Source organism: Hibiscus syriacus, unplaced genomic scaffold (genome assembly GCF_006381635.1).
Source record: "Hibiscus syriacus cultivar Baekdansim isolate YM2019G1 unplaced genomic scaffold, ASM638163v2 tig00110387_pilon, whole genome shotgun sequence".
Taxonomy (NCBI): Eukaryota; Viridiplantae; Streptophyta; class Magnoliopsida; order Malvales; family Malvaceae; genus Hibiscus; species Hibiscus syriacus.
The window spans coordinates 2,129,697-2,155,662 of NW_024062717.1; the positions used below are offsets into that span (position 1 = coordinate 2,129,697).

Consider the following 25,966-nt stretch of genomic DNA (forward strand, 5'->3'; position numbering starts at 1 on the left):
CTTGTCATAGGCCGATAAGATGATTTAATGTAGTCGTCCATTAAAAAAAATTATCTTATCAATAGTTTTAGATTTACCAATTATCTTATCAAGAGATGATGATATATCAAATAGTTTAATTAATTCTAAAGGTCTGATATTTTTTTTTCAGAGAAATGTAGTTTATTTACAAAGATCATAATTTTGACGGTTCAATCATTATTATATGTTCGATGAATTTGAGTTTCATTGATTCATCCATTATTACATATTCAGTTCGTTGAATATAATATAACTCATTGAATAATCTCAATATGTAAAGATAATGTTGTTCTCCTTGAGGTATTGAACTCGAGTGTATGTAGAATATATGTACACTATTAATGATTAAGAACAATTAAAAAAATTATTTTATAATCACCTTAAACTATTCAAAAATTAAAAACACAAATTATCATTTTTTAATATAAGGGGACGCACAAATAAAAGATTGAAGAGGAAAATAGTGGTGCAGGACATGATGTTGCTTTAGAATAGGTGTTTCTGTTTGTTGTATTCTCTTTTAGTAAAACAAAAATAAAAAGTTAACAAAAACAAAATTAAAATTTAATCAATTAATCAATATAATAATCATACACAGCCTTGGATCTTCAAAAGGAATTGGGTCGTACATATATTAATCATAATTCTAGATTTGACATTATCGGAAACAAGTGATAAATATATAAATCTCTTTATGATGGGTAGAGGAAACTTTTGGGAACTTCATTTTATTCATTGGTTATTTTCTTTTTTTACACTTTAAAAATCACACGACCTTAATCGCTTATAATTCTGTCACGAATAATCAACTGTGACTGTTCCTCCAAACTAAAATTAATGAACCATCAAAAATCAATATAACTTTCCTATTATCATCAACAACAATCAAATTCATCTATATAAATCATTTTAATAGATTATTTTTAAAATTAAAAACTGTTTTCCCAAGAGAAAAATATATGATGAGAGGAGATACATCGTCTAACTTACAAACTACAAATCAACGGAGTCACCGCAAACATCACAGTTTCAACTTTAATTGTTATAAGTTGTATGTGATCTCCTTGATAAAAGAATTATTTTTATTTTTTTAGAATTTTTGTTCGAGCACCATAAAAGTCAAGAATATGAGTGTTTAATGTCAAAAAATTAAAAGTTATCTTTGAACAAATATTATCTTATACTTATCTCATATTAATAAAAAAAATTAAAAGTATAAAAAAATCCTTAGCAGACTCGTCCGTTATTTTTACTTGCAAAATTTATTCATTTGTCGCAAAAGCTTTCCTTTGATTATTATATTTATAATCATTCTTCTCCCTTTTCATTATAACCCTCACCCACACACACAAATAAAATATCCTTAGCAGCCCCATCCCTAATCACAAAACCTATTCATCTGTTGCTAAAGCTTCCCTTCCGTGGCTAATAACATCCAAAATTTAACATTTTATTCTAATTGAAAATTGGTTTAAAAGAATATTTTTGATTTCTTTTGATATAATCACCGATTTTCAATTTATTAATCGACTAATTCAGATAGAATATTACAGAGATAATGACAATTCTTCCAATTCAATTTATTTCATTGACAAACGTCAAAATTCGAACATCTAACTTAACTAAAAACATCTAATTTCTTATTTTACTCGACTAATTGATTGTAAAACCCGTAGCCTCAAATTTCACAAATACGAGGGGACGGATGAGATGCATAATCCAATTTACAAAAGCTTATTTTCATAATTTATTGCCATTTTAACATTAATTGAACTGGACGTCACCGCAAACGTCACATTTTTTACTCCAAATATTTATGAATAAAAAACCTTGGCAGCCTTTTCAAATATATATATAGATAGGATCCAACCATATAGCGTAATTTTTTAAATTTTACACATTTAAAATCTTTGGATAATTGCAAATAGATAATTGAGATATAGCAAGAGATGAAAAAGATATTAACTAAAAATAATAATAAAATAATTTCAGTCGTCTAATTTTAATTTTTTTACATTTACATATATTTAAAATTGTTGGATGAATTAAATAGATAACTGAGATACAATAAGAGGTGAAAAGATTAACTAAAGAAAATAATAAGATAATTTTAGTCGTCTAATTTTACTCATTCAATTCAATGATACTAAAATAATAAAATTAAAAGTTTTACGTATGATGTAATATATATATATATATATATATATATATATATGTAAAACTAAATTTTACGTATGATGTAATATATATATATATATATATATATATATATATATATATGTAAAACTCTTTTAGTTTTACACAAACTCAAGATCGTTGGATGAATAAAAATAGAGAGCTGAGATTAACAATAGAAAATGAAAAGATATTCATTTGTGTGTGTATATATATATAGTATTCCCATAAATGTCTACTAACCAGAAAACCTATTGATCTCTTGCTCGATCCTTCCTTCAATGACTCACCCACGACCCCAAGTCCTCTTAGTAACATTCGCTTCTCAAGGCCACATTAACGGGATTGTCTCAGGAAAGGCTGACTAATATACGGCGTGATCGGATACATTAAAAGATATTTAACAAAATCGGTTTAGCGCTACCAGAAATATTAAGTAATAATAATGTTGTAGGTGGAAATCATGAAGAAATATTAAAAAATTTGGCAACCAGCAAACCTAGTTTGTCAGTTTGTGTCGATACAAATAAAAAAATGTATCAATCCATAGCAATATAAAAGGTAAAAATATGACAAAACCGGTCTCGAATTGACCAAACCCGGTAAAGCGCTACCGGATATGTTGAAAGTGTCGATACTTTAATATAAGCATAGACACTTTTGGAATTTAAAAGAGAACTAGTAATAGCGCCTATAAAGTGTCGATACTTTATAAAAATGTATCGATCCATAACAATATAACAGGTAAAAATATGATAAAACCGGTCTCAAAATGACAAAACCGATAAAGAGCTACCGGATATGTTGAAAGTGTCGTTACTGTAACACCCCAATTTAGGGGCTAAATTTAAGAAATTATAAAGTGGTGAATTTAATTGGTATTTTTGGAATAAATTAAGGATTAAATTATAAAATTTCAAAGTTGGAAGACAGTTTTATAAAGTGCATGAAATTTAGTAGCTAAACTATTAGTTTAGCCAATTTCCTATAGGAGAGAATTATAAACTCTCCCCCGTTAGTTTTCCAGAGAGATTTTCTCAGTTTTCCTCTTCCCCTCAACCCACTTTCAACTCCGATCTACTCGCCGTCCGACCTCCGATCGATGAACCGAAACCACCATCGTGTTCATTGTCAACCGAGGAACAAAACCCCTCAAACCTTTCGTCGTGAATTGTCGCCGTTCATCGTTAATTTCAGTCGGAAGTATCGTCGGTAATAACTCGATTTCAGTTGGTTTTTCGTCGATTCACGACGATCCGATCATCCGTTTACGACACCTCCCGCACCATCGTGTTCCTTGCATCATTCCGAGTCCACCGGTGTTCTCCGTTTCTCCGTCGTCGCCAGCGCGTGTAGGGGTGAGACCATCAAAGTTTCCGACGTTTCAGAATCATACTCTCCACCTTTCAAAATTGTGAACCGAGCTCTATAAGTGCCTTGAAATCGCTTAAAATAATTTTTAGGAATTTTTTCGAGAATTTTCCGACACCATAGCACTGTTCACGCGCCACTCCCGAGAATGAGCATCGTCTGGGTGATAATTTTGTAATTAATTTATGTTTGGGTGCTATTTGTGTAAAATTCAGGTGTTAGTTTTAGTAAATATTTGCAGAATATGGCTAATTTGGTAATTAATTTCTGTTAGGGTGATATTTGTGTAAAATGGTCGAATGTTGTCTGTTCATGCGTTGACCATAGTTGACCATAGTTGACCAAAACTTTGACCGGCATTGACCGGGCATTAAACGATCTTTGACTTTGACCGAGTATACCTATCTTGACGTTTTTCGTCGTTCCAAATCTGATTCCGCAGTCTGTATTTCGAAATTCGGACCCGAAGGCCTCGAAACTTCCAATCAAACCCGTTGACTTCGATTTTGACCGAAAATTCTAAATTTTCGAAAAGTCATATTTTATGCTTTCGACGTCCTGAATCCGAAGTCCGTTTCGCCAAACTCAAACCCGGTAAGCTTTTTTTCACTTATTTATCATCCGATTCGATCCGTTTTTCAGAATTAAGCTCCGTTTTTGATGTAATTTCTGTTGATATGGATCCGAGGAAATATTGGAAGATGATTTCAAGATCAAGGGCGTTCGAATGGAATTTAATGGTCGATCAGTATTGCACAAAAATCGAGGTAATACTTTACTACCTCTTTATGCTTTATGGAACATGTGAATATTGGTAAATGTATGAATAAGATAATGTTGGTCTCATTTGTGAAGTTAATAAATTTTTACACTCGATCCGAACACAGTAGAAATTTGGCAACTGATTATGGTTCAGATGATTAAAGTAGGAGATTGAGAGATTGTTAGAATTAAATTACAAGTTTTGTGATTAGTGATAAAGAAATCAGCCATGGATTTGTAACTTATATTTTATATCTACAAAGGTTAAATATTAAAGGTACTCGGATGAGAAATTATGAGAATACTCTGTTTGGGTAAAATTACGAAAATACCCTTATATTGTAAGATGACAAGAATTGTCCCTAGAAGTTGGTTAATAACTCTGAAAAGACATATTGATCTAGTAAAAATTACTGATGTGCATAAGAAATGTTAGTTTTGCTTGGAAAATTTGGTTAACTTGTTTTTAACCTCAATAGGGTTTATGCACGATACTAGAAGTATGTTAAGGAATCATTTCAAGATTTGAGAATGTTCCGAAAAAAAATTGACCATAGGATCTCTAAATTATATTTATTTTTGTTAAGAGTAAATACTGAAATTATCTGGTTAAGAAATTATGAAAATGCCATTGTGAGGTAAAATAGTCTGAGTTGACCCTGAATGAGAAAGTACTTTGAGGATTCGTACTTAACTCGATTAAGTACGTATTTGATTGTTAAGATCCTGATTTAGTGTAAAAAAAATTCCTGATATTCCGTTTGTAAAATCTGAGAAGACATTTGACCCGAAAATATCCGAGTTATGAGTAAATACCTAAAGAACAATTTATCGGAGGGTGCTTTTTTATCAGAATTGTTCAAAATAGATGATAAATTGGAATTAAATAATAAGATCGGATGGAGGAAAAAGATTAAAATACCATAGATTTATAAAATGACCAAAATACCCCTGTAATGGAAATGACTCAAGAATATTACCAAGCTCGGGAATGATTGGATATCCTCGAGCTCTTAAATGAATGGAATAAAACTGAACACCAAAATTACCAAAATACCCTTATGGCCTATATTAATTAAATGTCTTGGATTAATTAAGGAATCCAAATAAGCATATGTATTGGACTACCTTCGAAAGTTATGGAACACAGCTTAAGTGAGCCGATTAACCTAAATGATATATCAGTACCTGAACGACATAAATATTACTTGAATGTGTGTTCGTCTATTCAAGTTTGGCTCGATGATAATTTTTGGAAGTATTCAGCTCAGCTCAACTCTAGATCGCATTCGGTAATAAGAAATGAATATTCGTTAGAAAAATTAACCACGAAGACCAAATTAAATTGAACGAAAGTACAATATGTATATGAAATTCCGAAATGTCTGGATTACCCTGAAAAACCCTTAAGTAGCTGTAAGGGACTTGACTGCTAAATGAATTAAGTAACCTCAAGGACTAAGGATTAAGTAAGTGATTTGAATGAGTCTGGAAACGTTAATGAACGTACATGATGTAATGTTCTTATGGGTCATGAACTACAAATTAAGCACGTCAGCAGTTCATGATATAGTGAAAGCGTGAACATAAAATTAAGAGCATTGAATATCTGTTAGTCTTCTTAAGATTTTTTCAGTGATGACTGAGAAAATGATCTATGGATAATAATATTTAGTATTAAAGAGTAAATACCCTGGAAGGTTAATGAATTGACAAGTTGATAAGTATTGTTTCTGGGAGCTATTCATCTGGAGATGTTCGATAAACTGATTAATCGACATAGATTGTAAAGGTCTTGAACCTTCATTTCTTCCCTATCGTCTCAAGTTTCATTCTGAATAACTGTTGATTCCATCAGTTATTGATCTCTTCCAATAGTGATTCTAATTCCAACATTATATCGACATACGGAAGATCTGTGTTTTTCTGTTTGATAAGATTATCCAGTACCTCTGAATAATATCTGTAAACTCTGGTGTGTTCCCTAATCATATAAATATTTTATCTGATTTCCTACTTGAATTATGTTTTGATACATTACCTAAATTATGTTCTGATTTCTGATCTGGATTCTGTTATGATATATGTTCTGAATTCTGTTTTGATTTCTGATATCTCCGTTTAATGATGGAAAAATGTTTTAATTGGGGGTATTGTTGAATGAAGTATTTCCGTAGGTTCTTCGGCTTTGTGCTCAGGGCCTTACAAGTTGTGTGGGTTGGGTGTATGGTTCTGGGGAACCTACACATTATGTTGTGTTGGGATAGGGCTATATATATATATATATATATATATATATATATATGTTTTAAAAAATATGAAAAGTTACATGGTTTTTGGGAACACACTAGATAACCTATTCTGATCTCTTGAACCTAGACATCTGAAATATTTTCTTGAACTAAACGCTTACTATATGTTACTACCTGAAATATCCGTAGTATCTCTGCTCAGCATAAAAATCTGTAAATGTCTGAACCGATAAGGAAATATATGTTTATCTGTATCTGTACGTTCTTCAGCATCATCTGGTAGTTCTGTATTACTGAGCTTTCCAAAGCTCACTCTATTACTCAACATTTCAGGTTAAAAGAAATGTACCAGTACAACTATCGACTTCAGTAAGGGAGTTCTTCTGGTGCTGTTTGCAGAGTATGGTACATATGATTAGGGGGCATGTAATTGTATTTTGTTTTATATACAAGTCTGAAAATATGTTTTATTTCTGTATACTGATAAATCATTTTATAAGTTACATGTTTTAAATAAAAGTTTTAAATGTTTCGCTATTTTTATAGTGGGTCGCTTCGGTGGCCCTAATGTGACACTCCAGATCGGACCGGGTTATCCTCATTGATCTGAGAGGGTTATATTTAGTGGTATCAGAGCTATGGTTTGAGTCAAAATTTTCAAGTTAGATCGGTCGATCGAATTTCAAAAAGATGTATGATCAGTACATGTCCCTAGACTACAATCGTACCTCTCTGAGCCGGAACTCCAGGGCTGAGTCCCTATTTGTAACGAGTAAACCTAAGTTTCTATTCGTTAAGGCTATACTTGTACAAAAAGGAATACCGGTAACATGTGTCTAAACGCTGTAAAGTACCTCACGAGCCATGTGAGAGTTATTTATCTGAAAATTTTTGACTCGACTCCGAAAATGAAATTGAGATATGCTACTGCTCTATGAGCCTATTCTCATAACCAAGACTGAATTGATTACTCAAGGAAATTTTCTTTTGGATTCTTTTATTGAAATGGGGAAAAGTTCTGATAAAAATATGTACTCAATTGGTTAAGGATTAGTGGAGGATCCGTACTTCTGTAAAAGCTACTTGAAGATATGGAAGAACAGGTGAAAGTTTCATTTATGCAATTATGTGACATGAATGAATTTCGAGGATAAAATTCTTTTAAGAAGGGGAGAATTGTAACACCCCAATTTAGGGGCTAAATTTAAGAAACTATAAAGTGGTGAATTTAATTGGTATTTTTGGAAGAAATTAAGGATTAAATTATAAAATTTCAAAGTTGGAAGATAGTTTTATAAAGTGCATGAAATTTAGTGGCTAAACTATTAGTTTAGTCAATTTCCTATAGGAGAGAATTATAAACTCTCCCCCGTTAGTTTTCCAGAGAGATTTTCTCAGTTTTCCTCTTCCCCTTAACCCACTTTCAACTCCGATCTACTCGTCATTCGACATCTGATCGACGAATCGAAACCACCATCATGTTCGTTATCGACCGAGGAACAAAACCACTCAAACCTTTCATCGTGAATTGTCACCATTCGTCGTTAATTTCAGTCGGAAGTATCGTCGGTAATAACTCGATTTCAGTTAGTTTTTCATCAATTCACGACGATCCGGTCATCCGTTTACGACACCTCCCACACCATCGTGTTCCTTGCATCATTCCGAGTCCACCGGTGTTCTCCGTTTCACCATCGTCGCCGGCGCATGGAGGGGTGAGATCGTCAAAGTTTCTAACGTTTCAGAATCGAGCACTCCGCCGTTCAAAATTGTGAATCGAGCTCTGTAAGTGCCTTGAAATCGCTTAAAATAATTTTTAGGAATTTTTTCCGAGAATTTTCCGACACCATAGCACTGTTCACGCTCAGCACGTGCCACCCCTGAGAGTGGGCATCGTTTGGGTGATAATTTTGTAATTAATTTATGTTTTGGTGTTATTTGTGTAAAATTTGGGTGTTAGTTTAGTAAATATTTGCAGAATGTGACTAATTTGGTAATTAATTTCTGTTAGGGTGATATTTGTGTAAAATGGTCAAATGTTGACTGTTCATGCGTTGACCACAGTTGACCAAAATTTTAACCGGAGTTGATCGGGCATTAAACGATCTTTGACTTTGACCGAGTATACCTATCCTTACGTTTTTCATCGTTTCAAATTCGATTCTGCAGTCCGTATTTCAAAATTCGGACCCTAAGGCCTCGAAACTGCCAGTCAAACCGCTCGTTGACTTCAATTTTGACCAAAAATTCCAAATTTTGGAAAAGTCATATTTTATGCTTTCGACGTCCTGAATCCGAAGTCCGTTTCGCCAAACTCAAACCCGGTAAGCTGTTTTTCATTGATTTAGCATCCGATTCGATCCGTTTTTTAGAATTAAGCTCCATTTTTTTATGTGATTTCTGTTGATATGGATCCGAGGAAATATTGGAAGATGATTTCAAGATCAAGGGCGTTCGAATGGAATATAATGGTCGATCAATATTGCACAAAAATCGAGGTAATACTTTACTACCTCTTTATGCTTTATGGAATATGTGAATATTGGTAAATGTATGAATAAGATAATGTTGGTCTCATTTGTGTAGTTAATGAATTTTTACACTTGATCCGAACATAATAGAAATTTGGCAACTGATTATGGTTCACATGATTAAAATAAGAGATTGAGAGATTGTTAGAATTAAATTACAAGTTTTGTGATTAGTGATAAAGAAATCAGTCATGGATTTGTAACTTATATTTTATATCAACAAAGGTTAAATATTAAAGGTACTCGGATTAGAAATTATGAAAATACTCTGGTTGGGTAAAATTATGAAAATACCCTTATATTGTAAGATGACAAGAATTATCCCTGAAAGTTGGTTAATAACTCTGAAAAGACATATTGATCCAGTAAAAATTACTGATGTGCATAAGAAATGTTAGTTTTGCTTGGAAAATTCGATTAATTGGTTTTTAACCTCAAGAGAGTTTATGCACGATATTAGAAGTCTGTTAAGGAATCATTTCAAGATTTGAGAATGTTCTGAAAAAAATTAACCATAGGATCTCTAAATTATATTTATTTTTGTTAAGAGTAAATACTGAAATTACCTGGTTAAGAAATTACAAAAATGCCATTGTGAGGTAAAATAGTCCGAGTTGACCCTGAATGAGAAAGTACTTTGAGGATTCGTACTTAACTCGATTAAGTACGGATTTGATTGTTAAGATCTTGACTTAGTGCAGAAAAATTCCTGATATTCCGTTTGTAAAATCTGAGAAGACATTTGACCCGAAAATATCCGAGTTATGAGTAAATACCTAAAGAACAATTTATCAGAGGGTGCTCTTTTATCAGAATTGTTTGAAGGGACTGAAATAGATGATAAATTGGAATTAAATAATAAGATCGGATGGAGGAAAAAGATTAAAATACCATAGATTTATAAAATGACCAAAATACCCCTGTAATGGAAATGACTCAAGAATATTACCAAGCTCGGGAATGATTGGATATCCTCGAGCTCTGAAATGAATGGAATAAAACTAAACACCAAAATTACCAAAATACCCTTATGGCCTATATTAATTAAATGTCTTGGATTAATTAAGGAATCCAAATAAGCATATGTATTGAACTACCTTCGAAAGTTATGGAACACAGCTTAAGTGAGCCGATTAACTTTAATGATATGTCAGTACCTGAACGACATAAATATTACTTGAATGTGTGTTCGTCTATTCAAGTTTGGCTCGATGATAATTTTTTGAAGTATTCAGCTCAGCTCAACTCTAGATCGCATTCGGTAATAAGAAATGAATATTCGTTAGAAAAATTAACCACGAAGACCAAATTAAATTGAACGAAAGTACAATATGTATATGAAATTCCGAAACGTCTGGATTACCCTGAAAAACGTCGAAGTAACTGTAAGGGACTTGACTACTAAATGAATTAAGTAACCTCAAGGACTAAGGATTAAGTAAGTGATTTGGATGAGTCTGGAAACGTTAATGAACATACATGATGTAATGTTCTTATGGGTCATGAACTACAAATCAAGCACGTTAGCAGTTCATGATATAGTGAAAGCGTGAACATGAAATTAAGAGCATTGGAATATCTGTTAGTCTTCTTAAGATTTGTTTAGTGATGACTCAGAAGATGATCTATGGATAATAATATTTAGTATTAAATAGTAAATACCCTGGAAGGTTAATGAATTGACAAGTTGATAAGTATTGTTTGAGGGAGCTATTCATCTGGAGTTGTTCGATAAACTGATTAATTGACATAGATTGTAAAGGTCCTGAACCTTCATTTCTTCCCTATCGTCTCAAGTTTCATTCTGAATAACTGATGATTCCATCAGTTATTGATCTCTTCCCATAGTGATTCTAATTCCAACATTCTATCGACATACGTAAGATCTTTGTTTTTCTGCTTGATAAGATTATCCAGTACCTCTGAATAATATTTGTAAACTCTGGTGTGTTCCCTAATCATATAAATATTTTATATGATTTCCGACTTGAATTCTGTTATGATATATTACCTGAATTCTTTTCTGATTTCTGATCTGGATTTTGTTATGATATTTGTTCTTAATTCTGTTTTGATTTCTGATATCTCCGTTTAATGACAGAAAAATGTTTTAATTGGGGGGTATTATTGAAGGAAGTATTTTCGTAGGTTCCTCGGCTTTGTGCTCAGGGCCTTACAAGTTGTGTGGGTTGGGTGTATGGTTCTGGGGAACCTACACATTATGTTGTGTTTCTGATCTCTTGAACCTAGACATCTGAAATATTTTCCTGAACTAAACGCTTGCTATATGTTACTACCTGAAATATCCGTAGGATCTCTGCTCAGCATAAAGATCTGTAAATGTATGAACCGATAAGAAAATATATGTTTATCTGTATCTGTACGTTCTTCAGCATCATCTGGTAGTTCTGTATTACTGAGCTTTCCGAAGCTCACTCTATTACTCAACATTTCAGGTTAAAAGAAATGTACCAGTACAACTATTGACTTCAGTAAGGGAGTTCTTCCGATGCTGTTTGTAGAGTACGGTACATTTGATTAGGGGGCATGTAATTGTATTTTGTTTTATATACAAGTCTGAAAATCTGTTTCATTTCTGTATACTGATGAATCATTTTATAAGTTACATGTTTTAAATAAATGTTTTAAATTTTTCGCTATTTTTACAATGGGTCGCTATGGTGGCCCTAATGTGACACTCCAGACCAGATTGGGTTATCCGCATCGATCTGAGAGGGTTACAGATACTTTATTATATGTATCGACACTTTTGGAATTTAAAAGACAATCAGTAATAGCGCCTATAAAGTGTCGATACTTTATTAAAATGTATCGATCCATAACAATATAACAGGTAAAAATATGATAAAACCGGTCTCAAAATGACAAAACTGATAAAGCGCTACCGGATATGTTGAACGTGTCGATACTTTATTATAAGTATCGACACTTTTGGAATTTAAAAGACAAGCAATAATAGCACCTATAAAGAGTCGATACTTTATAAAAATGTATCGACACTTAACAATATAATACGTAAAAATATGAGAAAAACGGTATAGTGTTACCAGATATGTTGAAAGTATCGATACTTTAATAAGTGTGCATAATAAATTATCGATAATTTTAAAGAAATAGGTAAATATCCTATCGAAAGTATCGACAATTTGGGTATTGTATCGATTAAATATAAATAACATATCCGGTGAAAATATAAAGGGCATAGCTAAATTTCCTCTGAAAATAGATAGAAGACAGATAAGTTTTTGAAATCGAAGCTTAATTGTTACTGCATTTCAGAAGGCGTTTCTAAAGAGAAGTTTGTTTGTTTGTTGTTGCATTCGAATCGAAAAGTATGTTGTCAAAACCCTAGTTTTTTTATTATTACAGTGATCAAAAATATGGTTTTTATATGTTGTTTGGGGTTTTCTAAGTAAAGAAGCATTTGAGACCGATTACAGGTAGAAAATGATATTATAGGTAAAATATAAATAGTGATACTTTTATTAAATATTATAGGTAGAAAATGAAGGTTGTATAAATGTGCCGATACTTGGAGTATTGAGTGTTCCCATTATATAATATTATAGGTAAAAAATAAATATGGATACTTGTTTATAATATTATAGGTAGAAAATGATATTGTAGGTTTTATAAATGTGTCGACACTTGTTGTAATGGCCATTCAAATTCTTTTGAAGGAAACCGTTTTACTACAAGAGTAGTTATCGATATTTGTATATTGAATAAAGTGTATGTAACTAATATTTGATTTGATTTGCGTAAACTGATATATAAAGGAAAAATGAAGTCAAAGGATCTTGGAATTATTGGTGGCGAAGATGACTTTGAAATTGAGGTCGAGGGTCGAAAGCAACCAAAGGGTGGATATATGTACTTCTAGTAAATATCAATGTCTTTTTGTTATTATTGTTGAAATGGTATTTAGATTAAAGTATTAAGAATTTTAAATTGATTACAAATTTTAAATGTGGCAGTATGACCAAATGCCAAAAGATGAAGGAATGTGGCAAACACATCAGTTCAATATGTAAATTGAATTTGACATTGAGTATTATTTAGCGTTAATGTATTGATTAAGAAACATTTATGCTTAATATTAGGTGAGAAATGATGTGTTGGAGAAATGGGATTCGATGAGTGATGCTGAGAATGAACTTTCATCGCACAGTTAAAGAAGAATAGTGAATAATACAAAGAATTGAGGAAAACACATGAAAAGAATGTATTCATTAAACTTGTAAATACGTCGATACAAAATATATAAGAACAATAATATTATATATTGTTAAAAAATATAGGAAGTGTCGACAAGGTGCAACATAAAAATGGTGAATTCATTAATTGAACACCTTAAGAAGACGAATCAGTTGAATGTGCTGGAAGAAATAGGGTTTGGATCGTTGGTATGAGTAAGGGATCGACCTATTCGGAGGGAATTGTGTCGATCCTTGATGGAGCAATTTGATGTACAATATTGTATTGCTAAATATGGTGATTATTCATTTCCTCTGGGGGGTCCCATGTGCTGCAGCCGTCTTGGGGGTACGAAATGAAGGCAAAAGTGTTGTAGAATTCTATAAGAGTAAGAACTGGAAAGCACTTGCCTCCAAATATGGTTTGAAACAGAAGGTGACATATGCTGAAGTTGAAGAGGATATCAAAAGTGGATCTTATGGGGGGGATGACCTGAAGGCCTGAGTTCTATTATACCTTGTCGGGATCTTTCTTTGTCCAACGGGTGATACGTCAACGAACAATGACTATATGAAACTCATTTGCGATGAAGGCTTGAAGGGTGAATTCAATTGGGCTGAATATGTTCATTCGAGATTGATTGAATCAATAATCACCTTTCAAAAGGGTAGCCAGGGATACCTCAAATGGTGCATAGCAATCTTAGAGGTAACTGAGTTGAAGAACGTTTTTGTTTTTTTATACAAAATGATAGTATAGTTATTATATAAAATGATAAATTTTATTATGCAGGTTGCATTGTTCGATTTTTGGTCGGGTTGTGATAGTTTGTCGGCTTATGAAAGAATCGGAGTGGCACGCATCCGTGCATGGGGGAAGGAAGAGGTGGTTAGAGTGATGGCGAAGTTGAAGGTGGATAGACCGAGGAAGCAAGAAAGGGTAATAAATGTAATTAAATAATATTAAGAATATAATCAATGTCTTAATATTGTAATTTAATTTTGAAGGTTATTGGCAAGGAGGCAGAGGAGGTAGTGGAGGCAGAAGACGTATGATCTGGGTGGTATACGGGAAATGCAACAAATGGCAACTAAAAATCCTGATAATTGAGGGCTACAACTTGTAATAATAACAAAAATAATTGTAGGGTACACGTTTATAAACTATCGATACTTTGCTAAATTAACAATGTAAACGAGAAAATTCTATCGGTGCAATGATAATGGGCGTACATGACAAGCGACTCAACTTGTCATTTATGACTATTTTCATTATACCAGAGAACTTTTATCCGTTTAAATTGTTAATTGTACAGGGGTTTATGCTTTACGTATGTATCTTCCATTATTTAACATTATTATTAAAAGCTCTAGCGTTTAATTCTCGAGAATTTTTGGATGCATTTTGTTGCATTACCCGTGTACCACCCAAATCATAAGTCTGAAATGCTTATGAAGTTTTAAATGTTTGAGAACCAAATGGATCGCCTTCAAGATTTTAAATATGCAGACGCTTCTACATCAGCTATGTTTCTCTCAGACGATTTCGGTTTACGGTTATCCTATCTTCATGAGCTGGATAAAATGGATAGTATTCGGAAGGCATTCTTCGTATATCTAATCATTCCTTCTTGTTACTCAAAATTATGATGGTCGGGATTTCCCTTGCGTTTCATTTAGGTTGATTACTCTGAATATATAACGACATTTGATCTCCGAATCATTGTTGCTTGATTGGTCTAGCTTTTATATCCATATTTGCTTCTCTATATACCGAGACATTTGAGGATTGTTGAAATATCAATACTAGTTATTAATGTATTTTATATATGCGTACAAATGTATCGAAACACATTATTAAAGAATCGTTGTCTATAATCTCCACAACAAAGTTTCCAATCTTAAAATTTCTAAATCAGTTAAAATTTGATAAAACAGTAAAAAAATTAAACAATCGATTAAATATAACAGATTGAAAATGGACACAACCTGTTTCTCTAATTTCACCTATAAAGTATTGGTAACTTACAAACATGTATCGACACATAAAGTTTCCAAACATAAAGTTTCCAAACATAAAGTTTCAAACAAAGTGTCGATACATTTATTAAACGTATCGATCCTAAAAACATCGAAACCGATTATTATAAAGTAATAGGTAGTTTAATGAGAGAACAAGTAAACAAAAGTATCGATACATTTATTAAAAGTATCGATCCCAAAAACATCGAAACAGATAATTATAATGTAATAGGTAAATTTCCAATATAACTGGTAGAAATATATCGGTTAATTAGAAAACATGTCTACATAATGTATCGACACTTATGAAATTTGTGTCGATACTTTTTGTCCAGAATGAATGCCCAAAAGGGTGCACGCATAAAGTGTCGATACATTTATTAAAAGTATCGATCCTAAAAACATCGAAACAAAAAATTATAATGTAATAGGTAAATTTCCAATGTAACCGGTAAAAATATACCAGTTTTATGAGAGAATAGGTCTACAAAATGTATCGACAGTTTTTAAATTTGTGTCGATACTTTTTGTCCAGAATGAATGCCAAACGGGGTGTACGCGTAAAGTGTCGATACATTTATTAAAAGTATCGATCCCAAAAATATCGAAACATATAATTATAATGTAATAGGTAAATTTCCAATGTAACTGGTATAAATATACCGGTTAATTAGAAAACAGATCTACATAATGTATCGACACTTTTTAAATTTGTGTCGATACTTTTTGTCTATAATGAATGCCAAACGGGGTGCACGCGTAAAGTGTCGATACATTTATTAAAAGTATCGATCCCAAAAACATCGAAACAAATAATTACATCACCGAAGCATATGTAATCTGATCTCGATGTAGAATCCGACCAAATAAGATTATGCAATACCCCTGATTCGTCTACCTAGTATGTCATAAAAACCTGGGATCATCATGTTTCTTATAATCAAAGTAAGCAATAAGCGCATTCACATCCCATCGACGATTTCCTTTATTTTACCTCTTTGAAGTGCATTGTAGAGGTCTTTATGTGTGAATCCAATATTATGATAGCCCCATGTCTGCTGTGTTAAATAGTTCATTACTTGTGACGTGCCAACACCGACCTCTTTCAATGTTGTTGCCTCATCGATATCAACCTTACTTATAGCTCTATTAGAACGCATAAATGGTGTCATAGCAGGTGTGCACAATGCATGATTATGTTTCTGATAAGACTTACTTATAACCCAGTGATCGTTTATATTTATTGTTGTAACTACGACTCTAGCCTTGCATCTTGTTCTTGTGACTGGCGTATGAGCACGTTGACGATCAACATTATTGACTTTTGATACTCGAAACCCTTCTTTAGAACAAAAAAAATCTTGTGTCTTCACATTCCCTGCCACGTCAAGCTGTATTGTTCCCCGACGTGCACTAAACCCATGTTCCCGTGCGAATCCCTTGTAAAAGTACCAAGCTTGATCACGTGAAAAGAAGAGCTGACCAACCAATCTGTCAGATTCATCAACATTATGTACTTCATGGCATTCCTCGGTTGCCTTAACATTGTCTGCATCAATATGATCCATGGCAAAAATTTTGTTGTGCAAGTTCAGTGGTCCCAACAGGAGTTGATGGAGATGTAAGTAAATGTTCATTGAACAACATGTTTCAGTCGTACTTTCAATAGGATGTGGCATTGGTAGTGGTAGTTGAAGGGTGGGTACAACATTAAATTTACAGGAGATATTTAGATATGTACAATAACTACAAAATTAATTACTTTAAAGTAATAGGTAAATTTACAATGTAAATGTTAACATTTACAATACACTTTTTAATGACAAAATTCGTAAACACAAAGATTTGTTTCCAACTTGGTTCTCAAACATAAAGTTTCCAAAACAGTGTCGATACATTTATTGTAAGTATCGATCCATTTATTGTAAGTATCGATCCATTTATTGTAAGTATCGATCCTCAAAACATCGAAGCCAATTATTATAAAGTAATAGGTAAAATATACTGGTTTAATGAGAGAACGGGTAAACAAAAATGTCGATACATTTATTAAAAGTATCGATCCCAAAAACATCGAAACAAATAATTATAATGTAATAGGTAAATTTTCAATGTAACCGGTAGAAATATACCGGTTAATTAGAAAAAAGATCTACATAATGTATCGACACTTTTTAAATTTGTGTCGATACTTTTTGTCTAGAATGAATGCCAAACGGGGTGCACACATAAAGTCTAAATACATTTATTAAAAGTATCGATCCCAAAAACATCGAAACAAATAATTATAATGTAATAGGTAAATTTCCAATGTAACAGGTAGAAATATATCGGTTTTATGAGAGAATAAGTCAACATAATGTATCGATACTTTTTAAATTTGTGTCGATACATTTTGTCCAGAATGAATGCCAAACGCGGTGCACGCATAAAGCGTCGATACATTTATTAACAATATCGATTCCAAAAACATCGAAACCGATAATTACAATATAATAGGTAAATTTACAATGTACTCGGTAGAATTATACCGATTTTATGAGAAAATAGATCTACATAATGTATCGACACTTTTTAATATTGTGTCGATACATTTTTCCAGAATTAATGCCCAACGAGGTGCACACATAAAGTGTCGATACATTTAAAATTGTATAGATCCCAAAAACATCGAAACCGATAATTATAATGTAATAGGTAAATTTGCAATGTTACCGGTATAAATATACCGGTTTAGTTAGAAAATAGGTCAACATAAGCGTTACCTAATATGTTATTGTACTTGATAATATTTCCGGTTAAATGCCTATTTTATTATATAAACGCTACCTATTACATTATATAAGCGCTACCTAATATGTTATTGTACTTGATAATATTTCCGGTTAAATGATATAACATAACCGGTCTAAATTTTAACCGATCAATTGTTTAGCCAGTTACGCCATTTTTTAACCGACGCACAGCAGAATTTCCCCACATTAACCCTAAACCCTTCAATTAGCAAAAACACTCATCAACAACGTCGTCCACGTCACCTTCATGACGGCATCCTCCACTATGTCCGTAATGGCCAAAACGCCCCTATTGGCTTGCACTCAGGCCAAATCGAAAGCTTGTGCACCAGTATGTATGTATTCAATCCTGGCATATCTTGGTAGGACCAAGTAAAGATATCCTTAAATTCTTGCAATAAGTTTGTCAAACTCTATCTTGCCTCGCGTTATAATGTTGTGTCAATCTTCAATTCTCTTTTCTCTTCATCAGATCCCAAATTCACAATCTCGTCTTCTTTATGAGGCGAAATTTGTTTGTCTTCTTTTTCCACGAGTCTTAATAATTCGTTTGAAACTTTATAATCCACCTCGTTTTAACACTTATTTATGTCTTCTAAACACAAAAGTCGCTCAATAACAATCTCATGATTAGTAACAGAAATATTCCTGCTGTTAATATTGGGACTCCTACGAAGAAAAATATGGAATGAACAGAAAACTGCAAAAAATGAAAAAATATGAAATGCAAGAAAAATGATTGCCACTTGAGAAATGAACGAAAGCATCTTTTTATTAGAAACAAGATAGTAATATCAACATGCTTGCCCATTACAAAAGATCCCTTGATGCTCGTGGGCACAAACACAAGGGTTGGTTCCGAGTATTACTCTAGGTTAAGCCTAGAAACTACAGGAAGATCCTCTATAGTCCAATTGTTGAGCTTTTCTCCTGGAAAATATGGGCGTATACCAGCTAGATATTTCCTTGGCTTGATGCATTCTCCAACAACGTTGATGCTTAAACCCTCCATGGCATCATAAAGCATTTCTTCGTCTTGCCTCAACTCTACCTCTCTAATTGCATTTATTAATTGTTGCTCAGTATCATACATCCCTCTAGATCTAAAAATATACTTCATATTTGGGAGAGACATGGGTTCTCAAGAGATATCTTCTCCCCTCAATCGAGCATTTCTCGCCTCTACTCTTATAAGTTGTAGTATAAGTACGAATCAAGTAGCCTCCGTGATAAAGGAATTGTTGTTATTCCTTGAGAACTCGGGTTCATGCACCATAAAAGTCACGGCTGTAAGTATTTAATGTCGAAAAGTTAAGAGTTATCTTTGAACAGATACTACCTTATACTTACCCCATATTAATAATAAAATAGTAGTATAAAAAATCTTTAGCAGACTCGTCCCTTATTTTACTTGCAAAATTTATTCATTGCAAAAGCATTCCTATGATTATTATATTTATACTCATTCTTCTCCCTTTTCATTATAACCCCTCACCCACACACACACACAAATAAAAAATCCTTAGCAGCCCCATCCCTAATCACAACACCTACTCATCTGTTGCTAAAGCTTCCCTTCCGTTGCTAATAACATCTAAAATTTAACATTTTATTCTAATTAAAAATTGGTTTAAAAGAATTTTTTTTTTTTTTTGGTATAATCATCAATTTTTGATTTATCAATCGACTAATTCAGATCGAATACTGCAAAGACAATGACAACCCTTTCAATTCAGTTTACTCTATTAACAAACGTTAAGATTCGAACATTTAATTTAACTTAAAACATCTAATATCTTATTTTACTAAACTAACCTATTGTAAACCCCGTAACCTCAAATTTCAAAAATACGAGGGGACGGATGAGATGCATAATCCAATTTACAAAAGCTTCTTTTCATAATTTATTGCCATTTTAACATTAATTGAACTGGACGTCACCGCAAACGTCACATTTTATACTCCAAATTTTCATGAATAAAAAACCTTGGCAGCCTTTCAAATATACACAGATATGATCCAACCATATAGCGTAAATTTTTTTTAAAGAAATTACACATATTTAAAATCGTTGGATTAATATAAATAGATATTTGAGATACAACAAAAGATGAAAAGATGTTAACTAAATAAAATAATAAGATAATTTCAATCGTCTAATTTCAATTTTTTTTTAATTTTACGTATATTTAAAATAGTTAGATGAATATAAATAGATGGTTGAGATACAATAAGAGATAAGAAGATATTAACTAAAGAAAATTTTAATCGTCTAATTTTATTCATTCAATTCAATGATATTATAAAAATTAAAATTTTTACGTTTGATGTAATATATATATATATATATATATATATATATATATATATATATATATATATGTAAAATTCTTTTAATTTTAAGAAAAATTTAAAATCCTTTAATAAATAAAAATAGAAGGTTGAGATTAATAATAAAAAATAAAAAGATTTTTTTGTATATATATATATATTCCCATAACTGTCTACTAACCAGAAAACTTATTGATCTCTTGCTCGATCCTTCCTTCAATGACTCACCCACGACCCCAAGTCCTCTTAGTAACATTCGCTTCTCAAGGCCACATTAACCCTTCCCTTCAATTCGCAAAAACACTCATCAACAACGGCGTCCACGTCACCTTCATGACGGCATCCTCCACCATGCACCAAATGGCCAAAACGCCCGCTCCCCAAGGCTTGTCCTACGCCTATTTTTCAGATGGTAACGAAAGTGTCTTTCAACTCACCGGTGATATCAACCGTTACTTGTCAGAGACTAAGAGTCACGGTACTCAATCCTTAAGAGAGTTTCTTGCTGATCAGGGCACCCTCTTTACTTCCATCGTTTACTGTACTCTTCTTCCTTGGGTGGCAACGGTGGCGCGTGAGTTTAACATCCCGTCCACGCTCCTCTGGTTCCAACCTGCTAGTCTCTTGAACATCTTTTATCACTACTTCAAGGGGTACGAAGAGATGATTACGAAGAACATCGATGACCCCACGTTTTCGGTGAAAATGCCCGGGTTGCCACCACTTTCTCGCCGCGATTTGCCTTCGTTTTTCATTCCACCAACTCCACACGTTGTACCACTCCAAACATTCAAAGAACATGTACAAGTTCTTGACCAACAAACCAAGCCAAGAGTTCTTGTGAACACATTCGATCTATTAGAACCCCAGGCTATAAAAGCTGCTGAAAATTGCTACAATTTGATCGGCGTCGGACCACTAATGCCATCTGCTTTCGAGGCTTCAAAAGAGCGTAGGGAAATGGAATGGCTCAGCACAAAGCCTGAAAGATCAGTCATTTATGTGTCATTTGGAAGCCTTTCCACGTTGGCGAAAGCACAGATGGAAGAACTTGCCAAGGGATTGCTTGAAGCTGGCCGTCCATTTCTATGGGTGATAAGGGAAAGTGGTGGAGAAGAAAAGGAAGGATTGAGTAGCCAAAGGGAATTGGAAAAGCAAGGGATGATAGTGCCATGGTGCTCACAAGTGGAAGTTCTTTCCCATCCCTCTGTTGGGTGTTTTCTGACACACTGTGGATGGAACTCAACATTTGAAAGCTTGGTTTCAGGGGTTCCAATGGTGACATTTCCACAATGGGTGGATCAAGGGACAAACTCCAAGCTTGTCCGAGATGTGTGGAATACAGGTGTACGGCTGACAGAGAATGGAGTTGGAATAGTTGAAGGTTACGAGATAAAAAGATGCCTGGAAATGGTGATGGGAAGTGAAGAAATTAGAAAGAACGCCATGAAATGGAAGGATTTGGCAAAAGAAGCCGTCCAAAAAGGTGGGTCTTCATATAAAAACATTCAAGCCTTTGTGGAAGAGCTTACAAATGATCCTAGTTGAAACTTTCAAGCTAACTACTAAGTACTGAACAAGTATTAGTAGCCCTTGATTTGCTGCTTTTCTTCTTGCTTTGAAGTGCATTTTGTGTTTTTTTTTCATCTTAAAATCATGTCTAACTATTTTTTTTTTGGGATATGTTAATTACTGTGAAACTCTTTAATTTTATAAAACTATATTAAAATATTATTTCATATTTATTTTTTTTATATTTAACTTTTTAAATTCTTATATATATGTAAGTGAATTAGACAATCAGATCCAAGTTCTGGGCCTTAATACGTATGGGCTTTGTGTATGGATTCGGTTTATTTTAATGAAAGGACATTTTTTGGTTATTTGAGAAAAAAAAACCTAATCAATCATTTTTCTTCTTTCTTCACAAATGTCGTTCTGGCCCGTCTATTTACATAGTTTGAACCTTCAAGGAGAGGATTTTATGAAAGAGTCATTAATGTCACTGTGTTTCTTGGAAGTTTTGCTCGAGAAAAAGATGTCCTAATGACACACACGTGTTAGAGACAATAAATTATCATTTCTCACCTATTGACTCCGATAAGTTTACAATCCTTTTGTTGTATAAGTTGCCCCATTCGTATACACTGGATCAGGGATTTAAATAATATAGCTGTAGGGATGTCTTCTCCAACCGTCATTGTATGATCATGATATTTGTAATCACTGCAATAATAGTTATTATATTCGTAATCGCGATAAACACAACTCAATCAAAAAGTACTCAACTATAATCGCGATTTAAATCTCTGTACAGGATAACAACAAACAAATTTGTGAGTTGTAAAACTTGCCTCTGTGCATGTATCTGAGACTGGAGATTATTCTTTATATAGGGGAATTAAAATCATGTAATTGATTGACATATATTGTCGGTACTTTTCCCCTACCTTTGAGTCTGTTTTTCTCTTGGAAATTAACTTGTCTCTTTCTGCTGGATAAGAATCTGGAAAACATGCAAAATAAAGAAATGAAAATTGAACCATCCAGGCGGCAAAAAGGCAAATTAAGCACACCCCATGGCGGTTGATAAAGCAAATCTTGGGTATCTTTCAAAACTTATATCAGCACATAAGATGAAAAATGATTGGAGGGAAATGAAAATAATAGTTAAAAGGAGTACATCAGAAAGAAGGTAAAAAAATAAAAAATGCATACACTTTACATAATGGAAAACAGGAGGGAGTGAGAGATGAAACGTAGCTGTTTAGCATATCAAAATTAGAAATGGGAAGGACCAAAATGAAGTGCAATCAATTTAATCCAACCAAGAAGCGGCATGCAAAATATAGACCAAAATTTATGGTCCAGGTATATTAGAAACGATTCCTTATCTCCTAAAACTAACGGTTCCGATAACCAAAAGCAACGAGCTGTGTGCACTAGTGGTCCCATATTCTAAGCCAATAAAGCTGAGTTCATACGTCATCCATGTGACGTCACCATGCCACATGGCACCACTGAAGAATCTTCCTTGCATCGCTGTAGGAATTGTCCACGAAGCAGCAGCTAGTGAATGTATAAAATGGTTTGCAGCTACGCCGAACAAGCTTCCCTTCCTGCACACTCTCAATAGACCAAAGTCAAGCTTTTCCTTAGAAATGGACTTTTCTCATCAAAACCCTAACTCTAACCCTAATTGCACCTTCTTCCCTGAAAACCTCAATCCCATGCCAGATTTCGAGCTCTCCGATTATCTTATGCTCGACAACGCCATCTTCGATGATGATACATACATGTCGCAAAGTATAGCTTCGTCCGAGAAAAGCATGGCTGCAGCTACTCAATTCAGTGGTGCAACCTCAAAAAATAGTAACATGCAAGTGATATATATATTATAAGTTCTTCAGTGGATTCCCTCCCCACAAGGTATTTATTGACTTCTTTTGATTAAAATTTTGCAGAAAATGCAAAAATGGAGTGGGGAAATACAAATCGGAGGTTCGAGTTGCGTTTAGAATGAAATCTGGGATAGAAGTGATGGATGATGGATACAAATGGAGGAAGTATGGAAAGAAGTCCATCAAGAACAGCCCCAACCCAAGGTAATTTGCTGATTTTATCTTATTAATTGCATGATATATTGGTAAACATATGATTAAGATATGAATAATTTAAGTTCAACGATGTTAAAACCATCTGATCTAATCAGGGACAAACACAAGATTTTATGTAAGATAATACGAACTTAAGAAGTTATATTAGAGATTTAAGAGTAAAAAATTATAAATTTTAATATGTATAAAACTACATCATCAATAGGAAATATAAAGAAGTGAATTTGAATACATATGAAAGAAGAAAATTAAGAATAACTTTGTTTCACTTTCTATCACTTCTGAAGCGCATAGTTTTGCATTCAAATGAAACCTACGCCATATATAATTTAACTGTAGGCTGCTGCGTTATAATGACACGGCACACCAAAATTAGTAGCTAGGTTTGCCAATAGCCTTGGTTGTTTAAGTAGAAGAGGCATCAATCACTCCACAAATCCACATACATAATCTATGGGCTGATGCCAACTAAAAATTCAATTCATCACAAGTCTTTAGTGTGGATGGTGTGGTTAAAGAGGGCAAAGCTGGTTGTGGTGGAGTTCTTCGTTCAACTTGTGGTACGATTCGGGTTATATTTTCTGTTCCTGTTTGCAGAATTGATGTAAACCATGCTAAGGTCACTGCTATCAAAACAACCTTGGAAGTATTATTGGAGGCAAGGTGGGTGGGAATGGCATTTTTTTATAGTGAAATTCGACTCTAGACTGGTCCTAAATTGAATTGAAAATCCTTTACATCGCCCATGACACTTATGGCATGCTTGCCTGGAAATTGATACATTGTCAAAACAAATTGATAAGAGCAAATTAAGTTACGTGGAGAGATCAGGTAATGGGATGGCAGCTCGGTTGGCATTAGAAGGGGTATCGAGAGAATCAATGTTTAAGGCGTGGTAATAATAAGATCGTTATTTCCTCTTTTAGATGTCTGTAATTTGAGTTGTTTGCTAACTTTGGGTTAGTATTTTAGTGCTTGAGTAGTCTGGTTAGTTGGATATTAGCATTCTGTATCGTCTCCATGGTTTTTTTCTTTTTAGCTATTGGTACTTGTTTCTTCCATTTAGGTCTAAGGAGGTATTTAACGAGGCTGGCAATCTAAGTAGTTGCTTTATTAATAAAATTTCTCTTGCTGAGAAAAAAAAATTATACCGCACGGTCGGCCAACTCGTTTTATGTTATCTCGTTTGTCATGAATTATGAATGAAATTGGGGATAGAGGGCTGCTGTGTGAGGCATCCATGGAAGCATTGAAAAGACCACTCCACAGCTTTTCTCAAAATTTAAATTCTGGACCACATAAAAGCAAAATAAATGCTTTGCTATTGGCAATTTGGCATGAAAATTTCATATTTACAAATGTTTAAATAAATATTAAATATAGAATTCAGATATTAGCATTTAAGAAAAAATCTGAATGGCATAAGGTGATTTGTACACTTGTATTATTTACACAAATCATCGAATATACTTTTATATAAATATAAGGTTAACGGTGTATGTGTATGTATATATGATGTGTTTGTTTTGTTGGTTGATCATGATTGAGATGACAATATTGTTGGGTTATGCAGGCATTATTATAAATGCTCAAGTGGAGGATGCAATGTGAAGAAGAGGATCGAAAGGGACATAAATGATGGAAGTTATGAGATAACAACATATGAAGGTGTTCACAACCATGAGACCCCATCCATGCTTTACCATAACCAAATGCCTCTCACGCCCCCCAATGCTTCTACCTTCAAAGCTTCTCCTCCTCCTCCCCTTCTACTACATGAAGAACTTATACACAACATGAACTAAGTGATCTGGTTGTAAATAAATTGTTATTATTCTTTTAGGTCTCAAGTTCAAGCAACATGAATTATAG

The 25,966-nt window shown here is 33.3% G+C and overlaps 2 protein-coding genes across 2 annotated transcripts; both read left to right on the forward strand.

Annotated features, from left to right (window-relative positions):
- The first annotated feature begins 20,681 nt into the window (after window positions 1–20,681).
- LOC120122800 (crocetin glucosyltransferase, chloroplastic-like) lies at window positions 20,682–22,075 on the forward strand. The gene has a single exon (XM_039141881.1). The coding sequence runs from the start codon at window positions 20,697–20,699 to the stop codon at window positions 22,023–22,025; it is 1,329 nt and encodes a 442-aa protein (XP_038997812.1). The 5' UTR covers window positions 20,682–20,696; the 3' UTR covers window positions 22,026–22,075.
- A 1,413-nt stretch (window positions 22,076–23,488) lies between these two features.
- LOC120122381 (probable WRKY transcription factor 51) lies at window positions 23,489–25,899 on the forward strand. The gene is made up of 3 exons (XM_039141503.1): window positions 23,489–23,856; window positions 23,942–24,082; window positions 25,668–25,899. Exons 1-3 carry the CDS (start codon window positions 23,489–23,491, stop codon window positions 25,897–25,899), a joined length of 741 nt encoding a protein of 246 aa, XP_038997434.1.
- The last annotated feature ends 67 nt before the right edge of the window (window positions 25,900–25,966 follow it).